Source organism: Scyliorhinus canicula, chromosome 10, assembly GCF_902713615.1.
Source record: "Scyliorhinus canicula chromosome 10, sScyCan1.1, whole genome shotgun sequence".
NCBI classification, from domain to species: Eukaryota; Metazoa; Chordata; class Chondrichthyes; order Carcharhiniformes; family Scyliorhinidae; genus Scyliorhinus; species Scyliorhinus canicula.
In genome coordinates, this window is record NC_052155.1 from 25,450,589 (window position 1) to 25,471,038 (window position 20,450).

The window sequence follows — 20,450 nt, forward strand, 5'->3', positions numbered from 1 at the left end:
AAACACCCTCCCGGTGTCTACCCTATCAAACCCGCTCAGGAGTTTGTTTCACATAATTTATTACATTACTAATGATTATTTTATTATTAAATTTTTATTGTATATCAATGCTTGCTTCCAGATCTTTTTGTGCTGCATAGCCCTTTTATTACACTGTGTAATGTGTTCCAGATTGCTGCGTAGTTTTGAGGGAACAGTGATGGATGTGACCATGTGAGCATGAATGCTTGTGTGTGTGTGTGTGTGTGTGTGTGTGAGAGATTTGCTGATGAGTATCCTCAAGTCTGGAGTATAGTGAATACTCAGGAATATTCTGTGCCAAGAGTTCCACACAGGGGTTGAGGTTAATTATTATCAAGAGGGAATTTCACACAATTGTCAACCACTCACAATTGCTTGTTATCTCAAAAAGGTCTCAAGTGCTATTTTAGATCAACAGTATAGCAACATAAAAAATTCCTTTCTCTTGAGATATATATTTTGAAGACAATTATTCAGTTGCAATTTTATGGTGTGCCACACAAAGAAAGGCGATTAGAATGTGACAGATGCCAATGTATAAAATGTCGCCTTAATGTCAAAGATAGAATGCAACTCTGAAAAATTGGCCAACGTCTTCAAACAAACTGATGCCCACCCTCCGCCCCACCCAACCCCCTGTAAAAACAAGATGCCGGGCGGAATTCTCCATAGTTGAGGCTAAGTGCCGGCACATACGGAGAATCCGCAGGGGTTTGACGGGAAATTCGGCACACACCCCTCGCCGATTCCAGTCACCGGTGAGCAGCCAGCACTGGCGCCGTATGAAACACCCAGGAATCGCGCAGAAACCGGCCAGAGAATGAAATGAAATGAATGAAAATCGCTTATTGTCACGAGCAGGCTTCAGTGAAGTTACTGTGAAAAGCCCCTATTCGCCACATTCCGGCGCCTGTCCGGGGAGGCTGGTACGGGAATCGAACCGTGCTGCTGGCCTGCTTTAAAAGCCAGCGATTTAGCCTGGTGAGCTAAACCAGCCCCTGGTTTGGCCGGGTACAGGGCCGCGCATGCGCAGGCCTCATGGCCTGCGCCAGAAAACATGACGCCATCCGTGCTGGAACCCTAACCCTCCAACCCCGACCCCACAGCCCACCCCCTTCCAACCCCCACCACTCCTCCAAGCCCTAGCAGAGGCCCCCCCCCCTCCCCCGGCCAGCGGCATGGATCCGGACAAGTGTGGCGACGCTGGACACTGTCCGCAGCCGGCACGCCAGGTTCCAAACTGCAGGGATCACACATGGCCCGCGCCATTGCCAACTTGGCCCATCGGGGGCGGAGCATCATAGGAGGGCTGGCCAATGACGTGCCAATGGCATTGCAACTGCGTCCGGTGGTACCGGTTTGGAGGAGGCGGAGCATCGCGCATGAGTGTCAAATCGGCGCCTACCCCAATTCCAGATTTCAGCGTCGGGCTACGGTGAATCCAAACTTTATAAAGTGTACAACTTGAAAACTGCCACAAACAAATCCCAATTCTCAAAGCCTATGGATCAAAGGGGATGGAATAAGGTGCTATTTCTAAGTGTTATTCATATTTTAATTTTAATATTTATTTCACAAGCATTTTCAAAATATATCTTTGTGCTCTTAGTGGCCAATAGGAGTTTCGCATTGGGAGCTGGGATACTTTTCTATTTCAGGGACTTTAGCATTAAGCTCTTGTGGGCAATTAGATATGAAGCTCTCAAATTGAAAGACTCTGGCCTGGTCCAGGATCTCACTGTGCATCAAAGATCAGAGAATTGGGCATGGCGATTCCTGCACCATAGTTCTGCTGATTATCTGTGTTTTGCCATTGAAGCCTGGAAAGCCAGCAGCATTGCAAATCTATTCCAAATCCAATTCCATTGGCTACAGATTGTCCAATAATCCCCCAAAATTCCATGTCAATGACAACAAATTAAAATTAGAAAGCAATAATCACAAAATATACAAGAAACTATGGCCACGTATAGATTGTTTGTACTTTGTATGATGCAAAATTGTTCATACAAACAAATAAGTCCTGTCCTGCATTCTAACCAGTCACCTGGAGCGGGCTGACCAGCTCCTGGAGCCGGCTGACCAGCTCCTGGAGATACATGTCGAAGCTCCTGCAGATTGCTGCCCAATTACTACATTTTTCTTTCAGTGGGCAATTCCTTTAATGAAAGCTAAGTGTTCTGGCCAACTTCATTATGGCTGCAGAGACTGGCCAAATAACCGACCCAGTGTGATCAAAGGGCCAAGGCCAGATGTTTCCAATCAGCTACGCATGCTGAACCCACCAGGGGAGCAAGAATGAACGAGAGAAACCCGAGCAGCCAACTCGGATTTCAACCATAGCAACAAACACAAGTCACATACATACCAGATGCTCCAGGCTTGCCTTAACTACGCAGGAAAGGCATGCAGCACATCATTTATCTATGCTAACATTTTAGATAATATCCACAGCACTGACCCACCTAGTTCTAGCTAAATTGCCTCCTTCACACTGCCCACGTTTAAGGATGCAGCATTTAAGTGGGAATCCCTGAGAATGCGATCTCCTAATGGGCTTTTCTCACCCTCCGTTATCGCTGTACCAAGCCCACCAAAGCTACTTGTACAGCAACTTATCAACTCGGCATCTTTCACTATGGTTCAATATACTAAACTAACTGCACTTCAGCAAATAGGGGGGGAAATTTGCAAATCATAAGTAGCGAGGCTGGTTAACAAAGACAAATAAAGCAAATGAAATGTTGAGGTTCTTTTCTTGGGAAACAGAAATCATACGTACGTAGAGTTATGTTAAATGTGTATCGTACCTCCTGATAAACCCTATTGAAGTGTATTGTGCGCAGACCTGGTCAAATTACTAAATTATGAAGGCACTGGAGAATGTGTAATATTCACCAGGTTGACACTCAAATTGAGAGGTTATAATACCCATGTAAGACTGGATAGACAGGGCTATCGAGAGAGCAAGAGCGAGAGGGCCAAGAGGTGATCAGATAGAAATCTCTAACTATGAAGGTGTTTGATACCACAGATGTAGAAAAGATGTTTCTGTTTGTAGGGGTAACAAAAACTCGGGAATATAAATACAAATTAATCACTAATGAATCTGCTGAGGAATTCAGGATAAACCTCTTTGCTCATACATATTGATTGAATGTTAAATGTGTTACCATAGCGAGTAGTTGAAACATACATAGCAAAATGGGGCTGGTTTAGCACACTGGGCTAAATCACTGGCTTTTAAAGCAGACCAAACAGGCCAGCAGCACGGTTCGATTCCCGTACCAGCCTCCCCAGACAGGCGCCAGAACGTGGCGACTAGGGGCTTTTCACAGTAACTTAATTGAAGCCTACTCGTGACAATAAGCGATTTTTCATTTCAAATAGAAACAGGAGGAGGCCATTCGGCACTTCAAGTCTGCTCTGCCATTCATTATGATCATGGCGATCATCAAGTTCAATATCCTGATCCCGCCTTCCCCCCATATCCCTTGATCCCTTTAGCCCCAAGAGCTATATTTATTTCCTTCTTGAAATTACGCAACGTTTTGGTCTGAATTACTTTTTGTGGTAGTGAATTCCACAGATTCACCACTCTCTCGGTGAAGAAATTTCTCCTCACCTCAGCCTAAAAGGTTTACTCCTTATCCTCAAACTATGACCCCTAGTTCTGAACTCCCCCACCATCAGGAACATTCTTTCTGAATCTACCCCGACTAACGCTGTCAGAATTTTGGAAGTTTCTATAAGATCCCCTTTCACTCTTCTGAACTCCAATGGATATAATCCTAACCGATTTAGTCTCCCCTCATATATGACAATCCCGCCACCCCAGGAATCAGCCTGTTAAACCTTCACTGCACTTCCTCCATAGCAAGAAAATCCTCTCTCGGATAAGGACGCCAAAAGGCACACAATATCCATGTGTGGTCTCAACAATGCTCTATACAATTGCAGTCAAAGATCCCTGCTCCTGTACTCAAATCCTCTCACTATGAAGGCCAACATACCATTTGTCTTCTTTACTGCCTGTTGTACCTGCCGCTTACTTTCAGCAACTGATGCAGAAGGATAGCAAGGTCTCACTGAGTATTCACCTCTCAATTTAAACCCATTCAAATAATAATCTGCATTCCTATTGTTGCTACTGAAGCGGATAACGTCACATTTATCCAAATTGTACTACATCTGCCCAGCATATGCCCACTCACTCAGCCTGTCCAAATTCCATTGAAGCACCTCTGCATCCTCCTCACAGCTCAGCCTCCCACCCAACTTTGTATCATCTACATATCTGGAGATAATACATTTAGATTATTAAGATGATTATTTAGTTCCTTCATCCAAATCATTAATGTATAATGTGAACAGTTGAGGTCCTAGCACAGATCCCTGTGGTATCCCACTAGTCACTGTCTGCCAATTGGAAAAAGACTAAATTTATTCCAATCGTTTTGCTTCCTGTCTGCTAACCAGCTTTCTATCCATCTCAAGACACTACCCACAATCCCGTATGCTTTAACTTTACATAGTAATCTGCTATGTGAGACCTTGTCGAAAGCCTTCTGAAAGTCTAAATAAACTACATCCACCGGTTTGCCCTGGTCAACTCTACTAGCTACATCTTCAAAAGAATTCTAGTAGATTTGTCAAGCATGATATTCCTTTCATAATTCCATGCTCACTTTGTCTGATTGTAACACTGTTTTCCAAATGCTGAGCTATGAAATCCTTGATAATGGACTCTAGCAACTTCCAGACCACCGATGTTAGGCTCACTGGTCTATAGTTTAAGGCAAATAACATCCTTACAAATACTTTTCCATTGTTGCATTACAGATCAGCTGCAGTCCAGAGTGTTGTGTACCTCACCAAGATAGTTGAGAGCTGCGATGACCCCTCATGTGCATCTCATGCCATATTTAATTATGAAAGGTTTTGATGCAGTGGATACAGAGGGAATGTATGATCTTGGTAATGAAGAGCAAACTAGAGCTATCAATATAGGATAGTCACCAAAAAAAAAGGGAATTCAGAAGGAACTTAATCACCCAAAGGGCGTCAAAAAAGTGGAGCTCACTATAAGAAATGGAGTGGTTGATGCGAATAGTATGGATGCCTTTAAAAGGGAAACTGGACAAGCAAATGAAGGAGAAAGGAATAGAGGGTAATGATGGTAGATTTAGATGAGGAAAGACTGGAGGAGTGGAGCATAAACACTGGCATGGACTAGATGGGCTGAAAGTGTCAGGTAAGGTATTTGGGCAGGGGACCCTGCATTCGTTCAATGTTAAACCCATTGCTTGTACATTTTGAGGGCCTAACACAATTCACAACTTTGTGAAACTGGTTAGCAACTGACTGTAGCATGCATTGTGTGCGCCTCAGGTAGGCCGCAGCTAAACCCTCTCGCTTGAGAGGGACTGCTGGATGCTGCCACTAAAAGGCCAAAGTGAAAAAAGTCACAAACTCCACATAAAAGACTGATAATCACTCCTGCCCATCCCCAGCTTCACAACGTTACTTTTCCCCACAACAGTGAGCTACTTCTGAGACTGGGAGTTGTGTCCACAGCTTGCCAATAACAAATGGATGACCAGTGACTGCTAAACTGTGCCACTGGTCTCTTTTGGCAACCCTATTTCTGGGGCAGTGTTTTTTTTTTAAGCGGTCTTGAAATACCTGCCCTAATACCTTAGTTGGAATACGCATTGTCCAGTGGTGTGAAATCATGAGCCACAGGAAGCTTGCAGGTATGATGCTTGGCCTTTGCTCAAGTCAACTGATCACAGATGGATAGCAATTAGGCCATAGCCATTGCACAGTATCCTGAGAATGTACCCTTCGATGCTTCACACAAGAAGGGGAGCTCATCGTCTAGGTTACTGCATCAATACAGTGCTTCAATGTATGTCAACCTGAGCCCACAGGCAGCACTCACATCTCCAAATCACAATATATGGGTTCAATCCCTATCCAGAGACATAATCCAGGTTGATACTCCATAGCAGTACTGAAGGGATGCTGCTCTGTCAGAGGTCCTGACTTTGGGAGGGGATGTCAAATCAACCTCCTGCCTGGTCCTCTTGGACCAATGTAAAGTTCTCCAATACACTATTCAAATAAACTGCTCCTAGTGCCCTGGTCATTATATCTCCCACAACCAGTGTTACAAAAACAGATTATAGCCTTTTATCCATTTGCCATCCTTGGGATCTTGCTATGTATAAATTGGCTGAGTGTTTCCTTACATCACACTTCCCTTGAAAAGCTTTTCTTTGGTGGTGAACTCCTTTGGGACAGCCTGAAAGCCTTTCAATAAATGCAAATTCTTTCTTCACTTGAGGCGAGAAGTGAAACCACGTTTCTCTTTCCCCGTTCCTGGCCGAATTTCTCCGGCTGCTTCACTCCCCCCGTCGGCAGCACACCCCCGTCCGTGAGTTTCCCGGCGGCGTGGGGTGATTACAATGGTAAATCCCATTGACAAGCGGCGGGAAAACAGAATCCCGCCACCAGCGAACGGCGCGTCGCCAAGAAACACGTGGCTGGAAAACTGAAGAAACTCTGCCGCGTGTTTCAGCTGGTGGGAACAATCCAATTGCATTGAGAAAAGGGCACACAAGCTTCTCCTTATGTTCTGGTCAACATTTACCCCTCGCCCAACACCATTCATTCAACGTAATAAAAGCAAAATACTGTGGAAGCTGGAAATCAGCAATAAAAATCGGAATATTCTGGGAAAACGCAGCAGGTCTGGCAGCATCTGTGGAGAGAGAAGCAGAGTTAACGCTTCGAGTCCCTGTGACTACTGCAGAGATTCTGAGGAAGAGTCACAGAGATGCGAAACATTGGGCTTTTTCACCAGAGGAGGTGGCTAGCCATTCGGTCCCACCAAATTCAGTGGCCATTTGCTTTACTCGCTGGCCACGCCACCGGAGAACCCGTTGTGGGAGGACAGGAATATCCTGCCAGTGGGAAAGCCTGGAAAATCCCGGCTGTTGGAGGGGGTGGGGGGGGGGGGGATTTTGAGCTTGTGTCCTCCAGGAGCATAACCCCCAACAGAGGCGTAAAATGCCAGCAAGATTAGTTTCCCAATTACCCCCACCCTTCGCCAATGATATAACAGGATTCCTGACCACAAAGGGCAGGAAACTGTTTTCCATATATTTTATTACATTGGAATTACATTATTACATTAGAGAGATTGGTTTAATACAGTGGGCTAAACAGCTGGCTTGTAATGCAGAACAATGCCAGCAGTGCGGGTTCAATTCCTGTACCGGCCTCCCTGAACAGGCGCCGGAATGTGGTGACTAGGGGCTTTTCACAGTAACTTCAGTGAAGCCTATTTGTGACAATAAGCGATTATTAATTAATTATTATTAATATAATTGAAGGGCTTCCCAGCCACATGAACCTCACTGAATGTTCACACTTCATTGGCCCGATGTCACGTCGGCAAGGTTACAATAGCTAAATATGAATGGGAATCAGTCAAGGGAAACCCGGTGGGGGAGCCAAGGTAAATTTCATAGAATTTACAGTGCAGAAGGAGGCCATTCGGCCCATCGAGTCTGCACCGGCTCTTGGAAAGAGCACCCTACCCAAGATCAACACCTCCACCCTATCCCCATAACCCAGTAACCCCACCCAACACTAAGGGCAATTTTGGACACTAAGGGCAATTTATCATGGCCAATCCACCCAACCTGCACATCTTTGGACTGTGGGAGGAAACCGGAGCACCCGGAGGAAACCCACGCACACACGGGGAGGATGTGCAGACTCCGCACAAACAGTGACCCAAGCCGGAATCAAACCTGGGACCCTGGAGCTGTGAAGCAATTGTGCTATCCACAATGCTACCGTGCTGCCCTTAAGTATAGCCCCTGCGAGGCACAGATTGACACTGCCCCCGGCAGAGGTCAGCCAAACTATTATGTTAGTTAGGACTCTGCTTATTTGACCTGCCATACACACTATGTACACGCTGCATTGAGTGACCAGAGTACTTCATCACATGTACTCATCCCCTGTCCATTCTCCTGACCCCTTCAACCCCATCTAATCCAAGAGCCCATATCAACAACAGCAATAGATTCAATAAATGTTCCTTGGGAAATAAAGGTTAATGAGCTACAACTCCCACCGAAAGTAAACGCCTTACGATGGAAAATTCTGCAAACAGTTGGTTTCACTTCTAAAAAAAATCATGTGGTGTCACACAGAAGCTACGTATGCTTTTAGACAGCTGTGGTATCCCCAGCATACAATCCACTTGCGTTGGGAAGTAGAACGGGTGTTTCCCCAGTTCTTTTTGCCCCAAATTGCCCGACAGGCCCCAACACATCGAAAACACTTGAGCATAGTCATTATCTGATCTGGGTGAACCCCTGGAGGTGGTTTTCCGAATCAGCTTTCATCTGCGAGATCGGCATTCTGGTAGAGACAGACGTACTGGAGGATGGAATAGTGCACGGCAGGTCATCCAGCTGATTTATTACATGTAGCTGTTCTCTGAGGTTACTTAGCACATTGCTGGGTGGTCTCATTTGCTCAGTGCATTGCCTGTAGCCATTCACCTGTGGATGGTCAGAGCTCTGGAATTCTATTGCAATTGAAAGGGGTGCAGTTCAGGTTGTGTTCAAAGGAATTTTAGAAACAAACTAAGTTGACCTTCCAGGATTTAAAGATAAAAAGACTTGCATTTATATAACAGCCTTTCACAACCGTAGGATGTCCCAAAGTGCTTTAAGCCAATGCAGTACTTTTGAATTGTAATGTCAGGTCAGGAACACGGTAGCCAATTTGCACACAGCAAGATCCCACACGCAGCAATGAGATAATGACCAGGTCATCAGTTCTGTGTTTTAACTGGGAGATAAATGGAGCAGGACGCTCCAGTTTGAGTAGTGTCAGGGCATATTTTACATCCCACCTGAAGGGGAAGCTGCGGCCTCACTCTTAACATCTCATCCTCGGTACCGCACCGGAGTATCAGCCTCAGTTTTGTCCTCAGGTGGCTAAAGAGGGATTCTGACACCACATCCTTCTGGCTCAGAGGCCAAGAGCGTCACTACGGAGCCAGGGCAGCCACCTAACTGGTGACAGTGCCGCATGACGTGGGTGCAATGGAGCAATACCATGAGACAACTTCCCCACAGGGCAGGAGAGCAGTGGAGACAGATGCCCAGGGGGTGGTGGCCACTTGAATTCATGTTGTCCTCAGAACCAAGAGACATAAAATTAAAAAAAAATTAAAAATCTGAAGAAAGTTATCCCTCAACAGTTCCTTTACAGGAAGAAGGTCCAGGTGTGCACACCACAAAACCATTTTATCTCCGTCTGTGAGGGCAGCACAGTGACGCAGTGGGTTAGCCCTGCTGCCTCACGGCGCCGAGGTCCCAGGTTCGATCCCGGCTCTGGGTCACTGTCCGTGTGGAGTTTGCACATTCTCCCCGTGTCTGCGTGGGTTTCGCCCCCACAACCCAAAGATGTGCAGGGTAGGCGGATTGGCCACGCTAAATTGCCCCTTAATTGGAAAAAATTAATTGGGTACTCTAAATTTTTTTTTAAAAGAACGTTCATCTCCATCTGTTCCACATTTGCTGCTGTCCCATCCGATGTATTCAAGACGACCTAACTGGTCTTTGAATGCTGAACATCTATGGGCAGTCCAGGTGAGAAGTTGCAGTTTACAAATAATGAAACTCTTGTGGTTTCACTGCAAACATTCTTTGAACAAGATCAAGTGGAATGACACATTCACTTAGATGTTTCTGCATATATCCTCAACACGTCTACGTTTCAACAACCCTATAGCACTTATAAGACACACTAGTTCATAACAGGAAGGGGCTGGTCCACACAGAGGTGAAACTTTGAAACTTCCAATGGTTGACATTATTCAAGGGGGTCACACTGCGCATCACTGATATGTAGAACAGAGTGGGAGCGCGGGAGGGCAAAGTTAGACACCTCTCACAAGCAGGGGGCTGGTACTGTCCATCACCTGGAATGACCCCCCCCCACCCCCCACCCCCACGCACTCAACTGGGCATAGACCCAAACGGATACCAAATATTGGAAAATAATTCACATGCTCCACCTTGAATAATGTCACAGACCCAAATTGGATTGCATAGGATAAAGGGCATAGAAACAGGCTGAGGTCCAACAAGTCCATGGACCACTTGAGCCTCTTTCCGTCTCTCGTCATCTAAATTTATCAATGTAACCCTCCATTACATTCTCCCTCTCATGCTTCTCTGGTCTCCTTTTAAATGCATCCATACCAATTACTTCAACCACTTGCCGCAGGTCGAACATATTCCCTTTGGTGTGTGGTTTCTCCACTCCGGCAGGGAGCCTGCAGATGGTTAGATGGAATGTTGCAGCAAGAAAGCTCGAGGAGGAATTCTCTGAACTATAGAACAAACCGGATACAGTTCCACCTCTGCAGGCCAGAACCAAAGTGGTCTCATCCTCTGGTCATTGAGTCACAGCATGCCAGCAATGTTTGTGTCTGCACACACTCGGGAGGCCATGCTCCAAGTCACTGTCAAAACCTTCACTGAGGCAGACGGGAATATGGGCCTTACAGTATCTTTATCTGACGGATGTCTAGTGTATCAACCTGTTCCCCACCACGCAGCACTGTTTCTCCACCCTGGTTATCAAAATAAACGAGGCCTTGGACAATGTGGACCACTTTCCATATTCCATTGGCAGGATAAGCACACCAAAATCAGTGACTACACTCAATCAGCTGGACAGTCCAAATCGTCCTCATGCCTGCCAAAGAGACTCCTCATACAGGCACTCGGCTTTGCCACGGCAAGTGAGCTCCAGGAGGGCAGAGGAAGCACTTCAAGGACCCCCTGAAAACCTCCTTGAAAAGGTGCAACATCCCCAATGACACCAGGGAATCCCTGGCCCAAGACTGCCTGAAATGGGGAAAAAGCATCCAGAAGGAGCTGAACACGGTGTTCCATCGCCAAGGGAAAACTGAAGCCAAGTGTCGACAGCGAAAGGAACGTTGGAAAACTGGCCACCCCAGCCATCCGCTCCTCCAACCACCATCTGCCCCACCTGTGACAGGGTCTGCAGGTCATCGGACTCCCCAGTCAACTGAAAACTAATTTTCAGTGTGAAAGCAAGTTATCCTCCTCTCTGAGGGACTACCGAACAAGAGAAGAGGAATGGCTTTTCTCCTGGTCACTAAATAAACACACATTGATGGGATCACATTGTGGATCGAGGTTGTGTGGTTTTTCTTTGGGGGGGGGGGCACATGTGCTCATAATAACTCTGGTAATGAGACGTCTAGGAATGTGGTCAAATTGGGCAGTCATGTCATTGTTGATGGGTAACAAATGCAGCCTTGAAAAAGAAGATGGCAACGTTGAATATTCAATTAAATGAGTCCCAATATTTGTGAAAACAATTCTTGGGGCAGAACTTTACAACCTCTCTCACTGGTGGGATTTTTCCGGTCCTGCTCAAGTCAATGGACCTTTGAATGGCTCACAGCATTTTACAGCCCGGCCCCACAGCGGCAGGTCTGGAAAATTCCACCCTTGGTGTTTTAAGTCATAGTACTTAAAAACGTGCAAGGGAGCAACATCGAATTGGAGAGAAGAGTAGTTTTCTCTCGGTTTCTTTTTTCTCTTGGACCTTCCACACCCATGACCTCTGTCACCCATGGGTAGCAGACACCGCCACTTGGAACTTTCCCTCCGAGTCACTCACTATCCTGACGGTGAAATATATCGCCATTCCCTCGGTCGCTGGGGTAAAATCCTGGAACTGCCTCCGTAACAGTGGGAAGGGTGCACCACGGACTGCAGCAATTCAAGAAGGCAGCTTCCCACCACCTCCTCAAGGGCAATTAGGCATGGCAATAAATGCTGGACCTAGCCAGCAACATCCAGTGACAAAATAAATACTAAAAGAAAAGAATTTGAAAGATGTGGAAGAAATTAAAGACGTAATTATAGTATCTAGTTTACGTTCCTCTGTTTCCCCTTCACCAAAGGTACTTTATATACGTCTTTCTATCAATACTGTCCCAGATTATGTGTCCAATTTTACTCTTTTCACCCTCTTCTTCTTTCTTAATTATTAACTGGTTCATCGACCAGCTCTGTAATTCTACTCCCCCAAACTGTGCCTCAAGGCCTCTGCATTTCCCTGACTTAGACCAGCAGTAATTACTTTGTATGGTATTGGGCAAGGCAAACCACAAAGATCCCATGGCAAATCCATGGCCTGTGCTGAAAGTAGCTGTTTGGCAAAGAGTGTTACTGGCCTCAGCTCTCCTGGGTCAGGCCAGAAAGAACTGCAGGGTACTTCAAGGCCCCTTTTCAGCAAGCCTGACGAAAACGTGTCTGTGTAGTTATTGGGTTCAGACAGAATCTGGATGAGCTGCAGAGCCATCCGCGTTGGAATGGCTGCTGATACTCGCAGCATAGACTTCCACTTAAGGAATGAACATTTGGCGAAAGGTGCAATAGACAACCAGTATCTGTGGGGCAGTTTACGATGCAGAAAGGGGCTATATAAATGTATGCTGTAGAACTACACATCCATATAAATCAGGGAATTCCGGAGAAGGACAGAAAACAGTGGCAAAGAGAGTTGCTGTTAATAGATGGGTTCACAGCAGATGTGCCGTGATCACGTGGACCGTTAATGAAATTTCCAGCATTATTCCTATTCAATAGCAGTATCAACTCCTTCCGTCACTAATGGAACCACATATTATGTGGCAGCTGGCAAAGGTTAAAAACTAGCCAGGGTTAAAAGGGTCACTGAGGTCTGATACTTATGTTATTCAGTCAATGAACACGAGGTGCTGTCAGGATACATTTGTCACTAGCGATAATGGGGTTTGTAGAACACATACAGAAAGAAGGTCATGCAAATCAGATTTCTTCCTCCTTCAAAAGTAAAAATGGAGGCCAGGAAGGAGAGGACCAAATGTCAGAGGTCAGGGGATTGGTGGAAGGAACTTGGTGGGCATGGGAGATGGCAGAGCGGCTAGCCAAACATGAGGCAGTGATTGGGGAGCACAGTGAGGCAGCAGCAACCTGCATCCTTCACAGTGCACCAAGGAGAAGCTCTATTTCTTCACCCCCATTAGCCCCCACCCAGCTCCACATGCAAGCACATTTTTTAAAAAAACTTAAGCTGGTGTCAGTCAAGCAGGTGAATCTTGGAGTGGAGGCCTCAATCAGGCAGTGGAGGCCTCAATCAGGCTTTAGTCTCCTTATTGTAGCCCATGTGCAGGTGTGGGCCCTGGATATCTATTTTCTTCCTTTCACGAATAGAACAGGCAGTTTCTTTCAAGCCGGAAATGTCCAGTGTGGCTTCATGACCACCATAGTGGGGACTTAGTGATAAGCCCCCGCATGAAAATTTTTGACAGGCCTGGTTTTTTAGATGGTTTGCACTAAAAAAAAATCAATTTTAGTAACGTCGCTATCTTTCTTTCACACATCATTTCCAAAACTGATTTATTTTCTACCTTTCTGAAAAGTATTCCATAGAATCCCTACATTGCAGATGCAGGCCATTTGGCCCATCGGATGTGCACCGACCCTCCAAAAGAGGATTACTACCTTGGCCCATGCCTCCACCATATCCCTCTAACCTTTTGGACACGAAGGGAAATTTAGCATGGCCAATCCACCTAACCTGTACACCTTTGGACTGTGGGAGGAAACCGGAGCGCCTGGAGGAAGCCCACGCAGACATGGCCAGAGTCACCCAATGCTGGAATTGAACCCGTTCCCCGACGCTGTGAGGCAGCCATGCCACCGTGTTGCTGAATGATTAGAATCTATTGAGATCAAACACCAACTTCCAACTGCAGGTGCATGCAAAAATTAAAAACAAACGTAATCGTTGATTTTAATAGAGGTATTAATCCCCGAAAGATTAATCCCTGGATGATTAAAGTTTAAGAAGTCAAGAGAAAAGAAGCACAAGATTTATATTACAAATATCCGGGTGATTAAGTGCAGCATGTATGAGCTGCTTTTTGTACTCAGTATGGGTATTCCAATGTGAGCAGAATTTGGAATCCATAAATGATGGAAAGAAAGTAAGAAAACAAAAAGGAGCAGGAAAGAGAGAGAAATGGGATGGAGAAAAGGAAGGGGGCGGGGGTAGAGAAAGAAGAGAAAAGAGGGGAATGAGGGAGTTCGATGACAGGGATAAGCAGGAGTCAGATGGAAGTGAAAAAAGGGAATGCAAGAGAGAGACGGGGGGCGGGGGGCGGGAATACTAAGGAATGGTTGATAATGGAGCAATTCTGATCCTTTCGACACAAGTCACTATTACAAAGCAGATTATGGAACACAAGAACACTTTGCTGTACAACTATGCTCATGAAGGATTTTGTTTACCAAAAAGGGAATTATTGGATGTTTACCTTTAGTTTAGTAAACCTTCTGTGCTTACAACATGGCACTAAATGTCTCAATTGTTCAGTACTTCACACAGATAATTTTGACTCCTCATACAGTCCAGCCTGATCCAGCCCAGAATAAAACTGCTACTGTTACATACCAGGTAATTTAAACGCAGGTAGTACATGTTTGGATTGTAATCAGAACAAAGGTTCTAATGGCAGAGAATATGAGCTTATACATAATGCATCAATCTCTACTTACACAGGGCATAATTTGAATGCTTACCTGTGTGTGGGGAGAAGACTTGAAGGAAGTTCTGTTACACAGTTTTGATCCATTATTGGAATTCTTGAGGGAGAGTAAGAATGGTAAGCTGTCAAAACCACACTGCCTGTATCATTCAGCTCCATTCTCACAAGCACATGCTTCCTTGTATTCTAAGTGACATCTAGCACTGGAAGTATTCAACCACAAGTACTTATAAGCGATTCAGTCTGAAAAGCATTCTTAAAGGCAACAGCTCTGCCTTTCTATCTCTCTCTCTCTCTACTGCTGTCTACAGCAACTAGGGTGATCGGCAAAGGCAGCCAATGAAACAGGATTTGCATATTTAACAACGCCTCCCCAGCCACAAGTAGCCAGCATTTGAGAGGACGTACCTACTCCAATGCTTGTGGCTACCACAGACAGACAGAGCAAAGCAAGGGCTCCAGTTAGGCACTCCAAACTCATTGGGGAGGCAGGGCGGAGAGAACAGCGAATGTTTGAAATACTTTACATCTTATCTTTCCACGCGAGCTGTGTTTCTTGTGAGCCCTCTCCCTCAGCTGGGACTCGCCTCTCGGTAGATGCTTGAAACTAAATGTTTTGTTTTTTAAAAAAAGGGGAAAAACATCGCCGTCACTCACATCCCTGTCAAATGTGTTCCTGTTGTAAAATGAAACCTGGCAGCCCGGGCCAAGAAAAATAATGCGCTATCAAAGTGTCTCCATGAAAAATTCAGGAAGTGGTTGCATAGCTGTTTGAACAGGCGAGGTAAACCTTCCCGAGAGCTACAGGACATTCACTCAGTCAAGGTTACTGCCCAGGGGAATATCTGATATTCTCAACTGAGCTGGGATAACACAGCCATTAATGCAAATGTATCCCACTCCTCCAGGAGTGCAGATAATAATGGTTATCGCCAACAAAGTAGTAATGCTCCAACTTCAAAGGGGAACCGTGGCTAGTTAAGCTTCACATTAAAAAAAATGCTGTGTTAAACACTGGGTGAACACTGTCTTGTAGAATTTTAACTACCAATCCATTATAATTACTCTCATGCTGTTCCAATCATCACTTGACGCTAAGTTATTTGGAAAATCTTGGTTTAAGCAGAATCTCAGCCAGTTAGCATGAAGGCCCGTTTTAGTGCCAGGCACAGTCTTGTGTCTCTGCCACTTGATCATTTTGGGATTTATGGACAGAAAGGCTTGGACAAGCGTTTGGCAGGAGAGGAGGGGAGGTTGGCTAATTAACCCTGTCACACATAAGATGTCACATGTTGCTAAAGTGCTGGTCATTTAATTCCCCGAATGCGTTGTAACCAATGTTTGATTTCATAGCAAGTCAAATAAAACCTTTTTTGGGGGTTTGGGGGGGATGCTGCTCTCCTGCTCTCCTGAAAGACTTTGGATATGTCACAATGAGGGCTGATGGCAGTGTCACACCAGGTTGTCTACCTTTACATACACACGCACACACACACACAGCCCTCAAGGTGACTTAACTGAGAATAATAAAGCCTGCATTGGCTGACATAGGCAGCAGACAGAAGCCAGGCATTTCTGGGCCTGAGAAATACAAAGTGGTCACTGGGAATCTCTTTCTCTACTTTTTGTATTGATATTTTCTGTGTTGCCTTTCTGCTTACATTGATGTTCATTCAACACCGTACCTGGAGTGAGGAGTGAATATACCATTCCCTGTCGACATGTCCTTGAATCCCATCATCATGGAGAACAGGATGGAGCAAGGCACCATTTCAGGAGGATACAAGTCACCTGATAATATGTCCTGCCTCGCATAGAATATAGAAGCAACATAGCCACAGCCCTACACCATCATCAAGCACCCACTGGTTTCCATCTATCTTTACCACATGGCCAGAGTGTCCCTGCAATGGCTTCTCTTCCCACTTCCGTACCGTTGCCTCTGGTGTTCCCCAAACCACCTTTGCCGAGAACCATGCAGCTGGGGGAAGGGGAGAATCCAGCCCAAGAAAAGGGGGAGTGTTATTATTCCAAATTTTCAACATTTTCCATTTTACAACAAAAATAAATACACCCGGCACATTGACCCCCCCCCCCCCCCTCAACCAGAACCCCCCTCCCTCCCCTCTCCCCATCCCCCTCCCTCAGCAGTCAACGGTAATGAACTCTCCAAAATACCGAATGAACAAACCCCAATTTTTGTGAAACCCATCACTTGCCCCCCCCCCCCCCCCCCCCCCCAGAGTAAATTTCATCTTCTCCAGGGCAACAAAATCCAGCAGGTCACCCCCCCCCCCCCCCCCCCCCCCCCAACCACACCACTCTGAGGCACAGGTTGGAGAAGCTGACCTCCACCCAAACAAGACCCGCCTGCGGGCAATCAGCGAGGTGAAGGCTAAGTCATCTGCCCCCACGTGCTGCTCTGGCTGGTCCGACACCCCAAATATGGCCCCCAGGGGACATCCCTCCAAAACCCTTTCAGCTTTGGGCAGGACTATAACATGCTTTGGAGGGCCCTTCCCACATCGCTCACAGACATCCTGCTCCCCCTCAAACAGCCGGTTCAACCTTGACTTTGTCAAGTGCGTCCTCTCCACCACCTTCACCTGGATCAGCTCCAACCGCGCGCACAAAATCGAGACATTGACCCTCCGCAGCACCTCACACCACAGTCCCTCCTCCAACACCATCCCAGTTCCTCCTCCCACTTAGCCTTAATCCCCTCCATGCACATCTTATCCTCCTCCAAAATCCTCCCACAAACCACCGCGACAACCCACCTGTCCAACCCCGCCTCGCCCACCCCCACCACCACCACCCCGCTGACAGCACCTCATCCAGCAATGAGGAGAGAGGCGCTATCGGGAAAGCCAGGAAGACCTTCCTCACAACGTCCCACACCTACATGTACCCATGTACCAGAAACTCTCGTCCCACGCCAAACCAAACCTCTCATTCAAGCTCGCGAACCATCCTTGCAGAAACAGATCCTTCATCTCCCTAATCCCCCCCATCCCCAGAACATCACATCCATCCTCCCCTGCTCAAATCCATGATTTCCCCTGGTCGGCATCCCGATCCCCCTACACGAACCCACAAAGACCCCGCCTCACTATTCCATCCCCATAACCTCTCTGCATTCTCCGCTCAATAATAGTATCTCAAATTCGGGAGGCCTAACCCCTCCCTTCGGGAGGCCTAACTGCAGTCCCCTCTGCAGCACCACCTTCCTTATCCTGGCCACCTTTCCCCCACAGACAAACTAAGAGATCAGTCTGTTCGCCCCCTTGAAAATCGCCTGAGGCAAAAAGACAGTCAGGCACTGAAATAAAAACAAAGACAGCGGTAGAATGTTAATCTTCACAGCCTGCAGGCAGCCCGCCAGCGACAGAGGAGGATTATCCCACTCGACAAATCTGCCTTCACCCTCCCCACCAAGTGCAAGAAATTCAACTTCCAAAGACCTGCTCCGACCCGAGCCACCTGCACCCCCAGATACCTGAGGTGAGACGCTGCCACATGGAATGACAACGCTCCCCCCCCCCCCCCCTCCCCTCCACAAACCCCCGTTCCTGGACTGGAAACCACAAAGAACACTTGTTTCCCCCAAATTCAGCTTACAACCAGAAAACATCCCAAATCTTTGTAGCAAACACATGAGGTGCCCCACCGAGAAGCCCGGCTCCGAAATGTACAACAACAAATCATCCGTGTCCAAGGACACCCTATGTTCCTCCATTCCCCGCCCCTCTTCCCCTCACTATCCCTTTCCACAACTCTGAGCTCCTCAGCGCAATGGCCAAGGGCTCTATCGCCAATGCAAACAGAAGGGGCCTCATGGGGCAACCCTGCTACATTCCCCAATGCAACAAAAAAATACACCGAATTCATATCGTTCGTGTGCATGCTCGCCATCGGCTCCTTATACAGCAGGGGTGGGCAAACTATGGCCCGCGGGCTGCATGCGGCCCGCCAAAGGTATTTCTGCGGCCCACCAAGTCATTAAAAAAAAAAAAAAAAAATTGTTTAAAAATTTTTTTTTTTTTTTTAATTTTTTTTAAGGTTAATGGGGGGTTGGGCTGTTGGGTTACTTACTGGTATAGGGTGGATACGTTGACTTGAGTAGGGTGATCATTGCTCGGCACAACGTCGAGGGCCGAAGGGCCTGTTCTGTGCTGTACTGTTCTATATGAGGCGCCCAGAATCATAACCGGGTGAAGTAATTATTTTACTTAATATACTATGCGGCCCTTTGTGAATTGTGAATTTCTGAATGTGGCCCTTGCACGGAAAAGTTTGCCCACCCCTGTTATACAGCAACTGCACCCAGGCCACAAACGTAGGCCCAATCCCAAACTTCTTCAACATCACAATCAGATAACTGCACTACACCCAATCAAACGCCTACTCCGCACCTAACGCTACCATCGCCTCCAACTCCCTTCTCTCTGCCGGAGAAAGCATCACATTCAGTAGCCTCCTCACATCTGATGACAACTGCTCTTAATAATTCCCGTCTGATCCTCTCCAATCACCTTCAGAAGGCACACCTCCAACGTTAATGCCAACACCTTTCCCAATATCGGGTTGTCCGCATCCAGCCGAGATATGGGCCTGCACGACCCACACTCCACTGAGTCCTTATCCTTCTTAACAGCAACAAAATGGAGGCCTGCCCCATCGTTTGCAGTAAAATCCCCTGACCATTGCTTCCTCAAACATTTCCACCAGCAACGGCGTCAGTTTATCCTTAAATTTCCGGTAAAATTCCACCGGGAACATACCCGGCCCCGCCGCCTTCCCTGCCTGCATCTTCCTGATTGCCGCCTTCACTTCCTCTTCCTCTACCGGCTCTTCCAACCCCGCCCCTCCCCATTTCACCCACCCTTGTGCACTCTAGCCTCCCCAAAAACTCCCTCATCTCCAGCTCATCCTCTGGTGGCTCGGAATTATACAAGTCCCTATAAAACTCCTCAAACATTTTGTTAATCTGCTCCGGGGCCACCACTAACTCCCCCGTCGTATCCCAAACCCAAACTATCTCCCTCACCTGGCTTGCCTACAGAGCTGACCTGCCAACATACGATCTGCCTTCTCCCCGTAGACAGCGCCCCTCGCCCTTCTCAGCTTACACGCCGCTTTCCCCATGGACAGCAGGTCCTGCAACATCTTCTTCTTCGCCAGGAGCTCTGGATCTGGGTCCCCCGTGTATCTCCCATCCACCTCCGAAATCTCTTCTATCAACCGTTAACATTCCTCCCTCTCCTCCCTATCCACCTTAGCCTTATACAAGATCACCTCCCCCCTCATCACTGCCATCAAAGCCTCCTAAACCACTGACAGTGAGAACTCCCCCATACAGTTGAACCCCACATACTCCTCAATCACCTTCCCCATCCTATCACACAAACTCCGGTCTGCCAACAACCCCACATCCATCCTCCACCCCAGCTTCTGATCCAACCTCTTCTCCAGCACCACGTTCATCCAATGGACCATGATCCAAAATCACAATTGCCGAATACTCTGCCCTCTTAACTCCAACCAACAGCGTCTTCCCCATATCAGAAAAATCAATCCTTGGGAACACCTTGTGCACAGGGGAAAAATATGAAGACCTCCCAATCCCTCGGGTGTAAAAATCGCCATGGGTCAACCTCCCCCCTCCAATCTCGCTCGTGAGCCCAGCCAACGCCTTTGCACCCCTCCCCCAGGACAAGGTCAGCGAGTGCGGCTGGGACCTGTCCACCCTCGGTTC

At 47.0% G+C, this 20,450-nt stretch overlaps 1 protein-coding gene across 2 annotated transcripts in view; it reads right to left on the reverse strand.

The window, feature by feature from the left end:
- arhgap28 (Rho GTPase activating protein 28) overlaps positions 1 to 15,548 on the reverse strand; it is a 221,860-nt gene extending 206,312 nt beyond the window's left edge. Inside the window, exons 1-2 of one of the 2 annotated variants that reach the window (XM_038808723.1) lie at positions 15,350 to 15,548; positions 14,727 to 14,789 (exon numbers count right to left, since the gene is read on the reverse strand). In XM_038808723.1, the coding sequence (XP_038664651.1) occupies positions 14,727 to 14,789; positions 15,350 to 15,504 (218 nt within the window). In that variant the 5' untranslated portion in view covers positions 15,505 to 15,548. Of the gene's footprint in view, positions 1 to 14,726; positions 14,800 to 15,349 lie in introns of those variants that run through there. The other variant, XM_038808724.1, reaches the window with a different exon arrangement.
- Between the last annotated feature and the right edge of the window lie 4,902 nt (positions 15,549 to 20,450).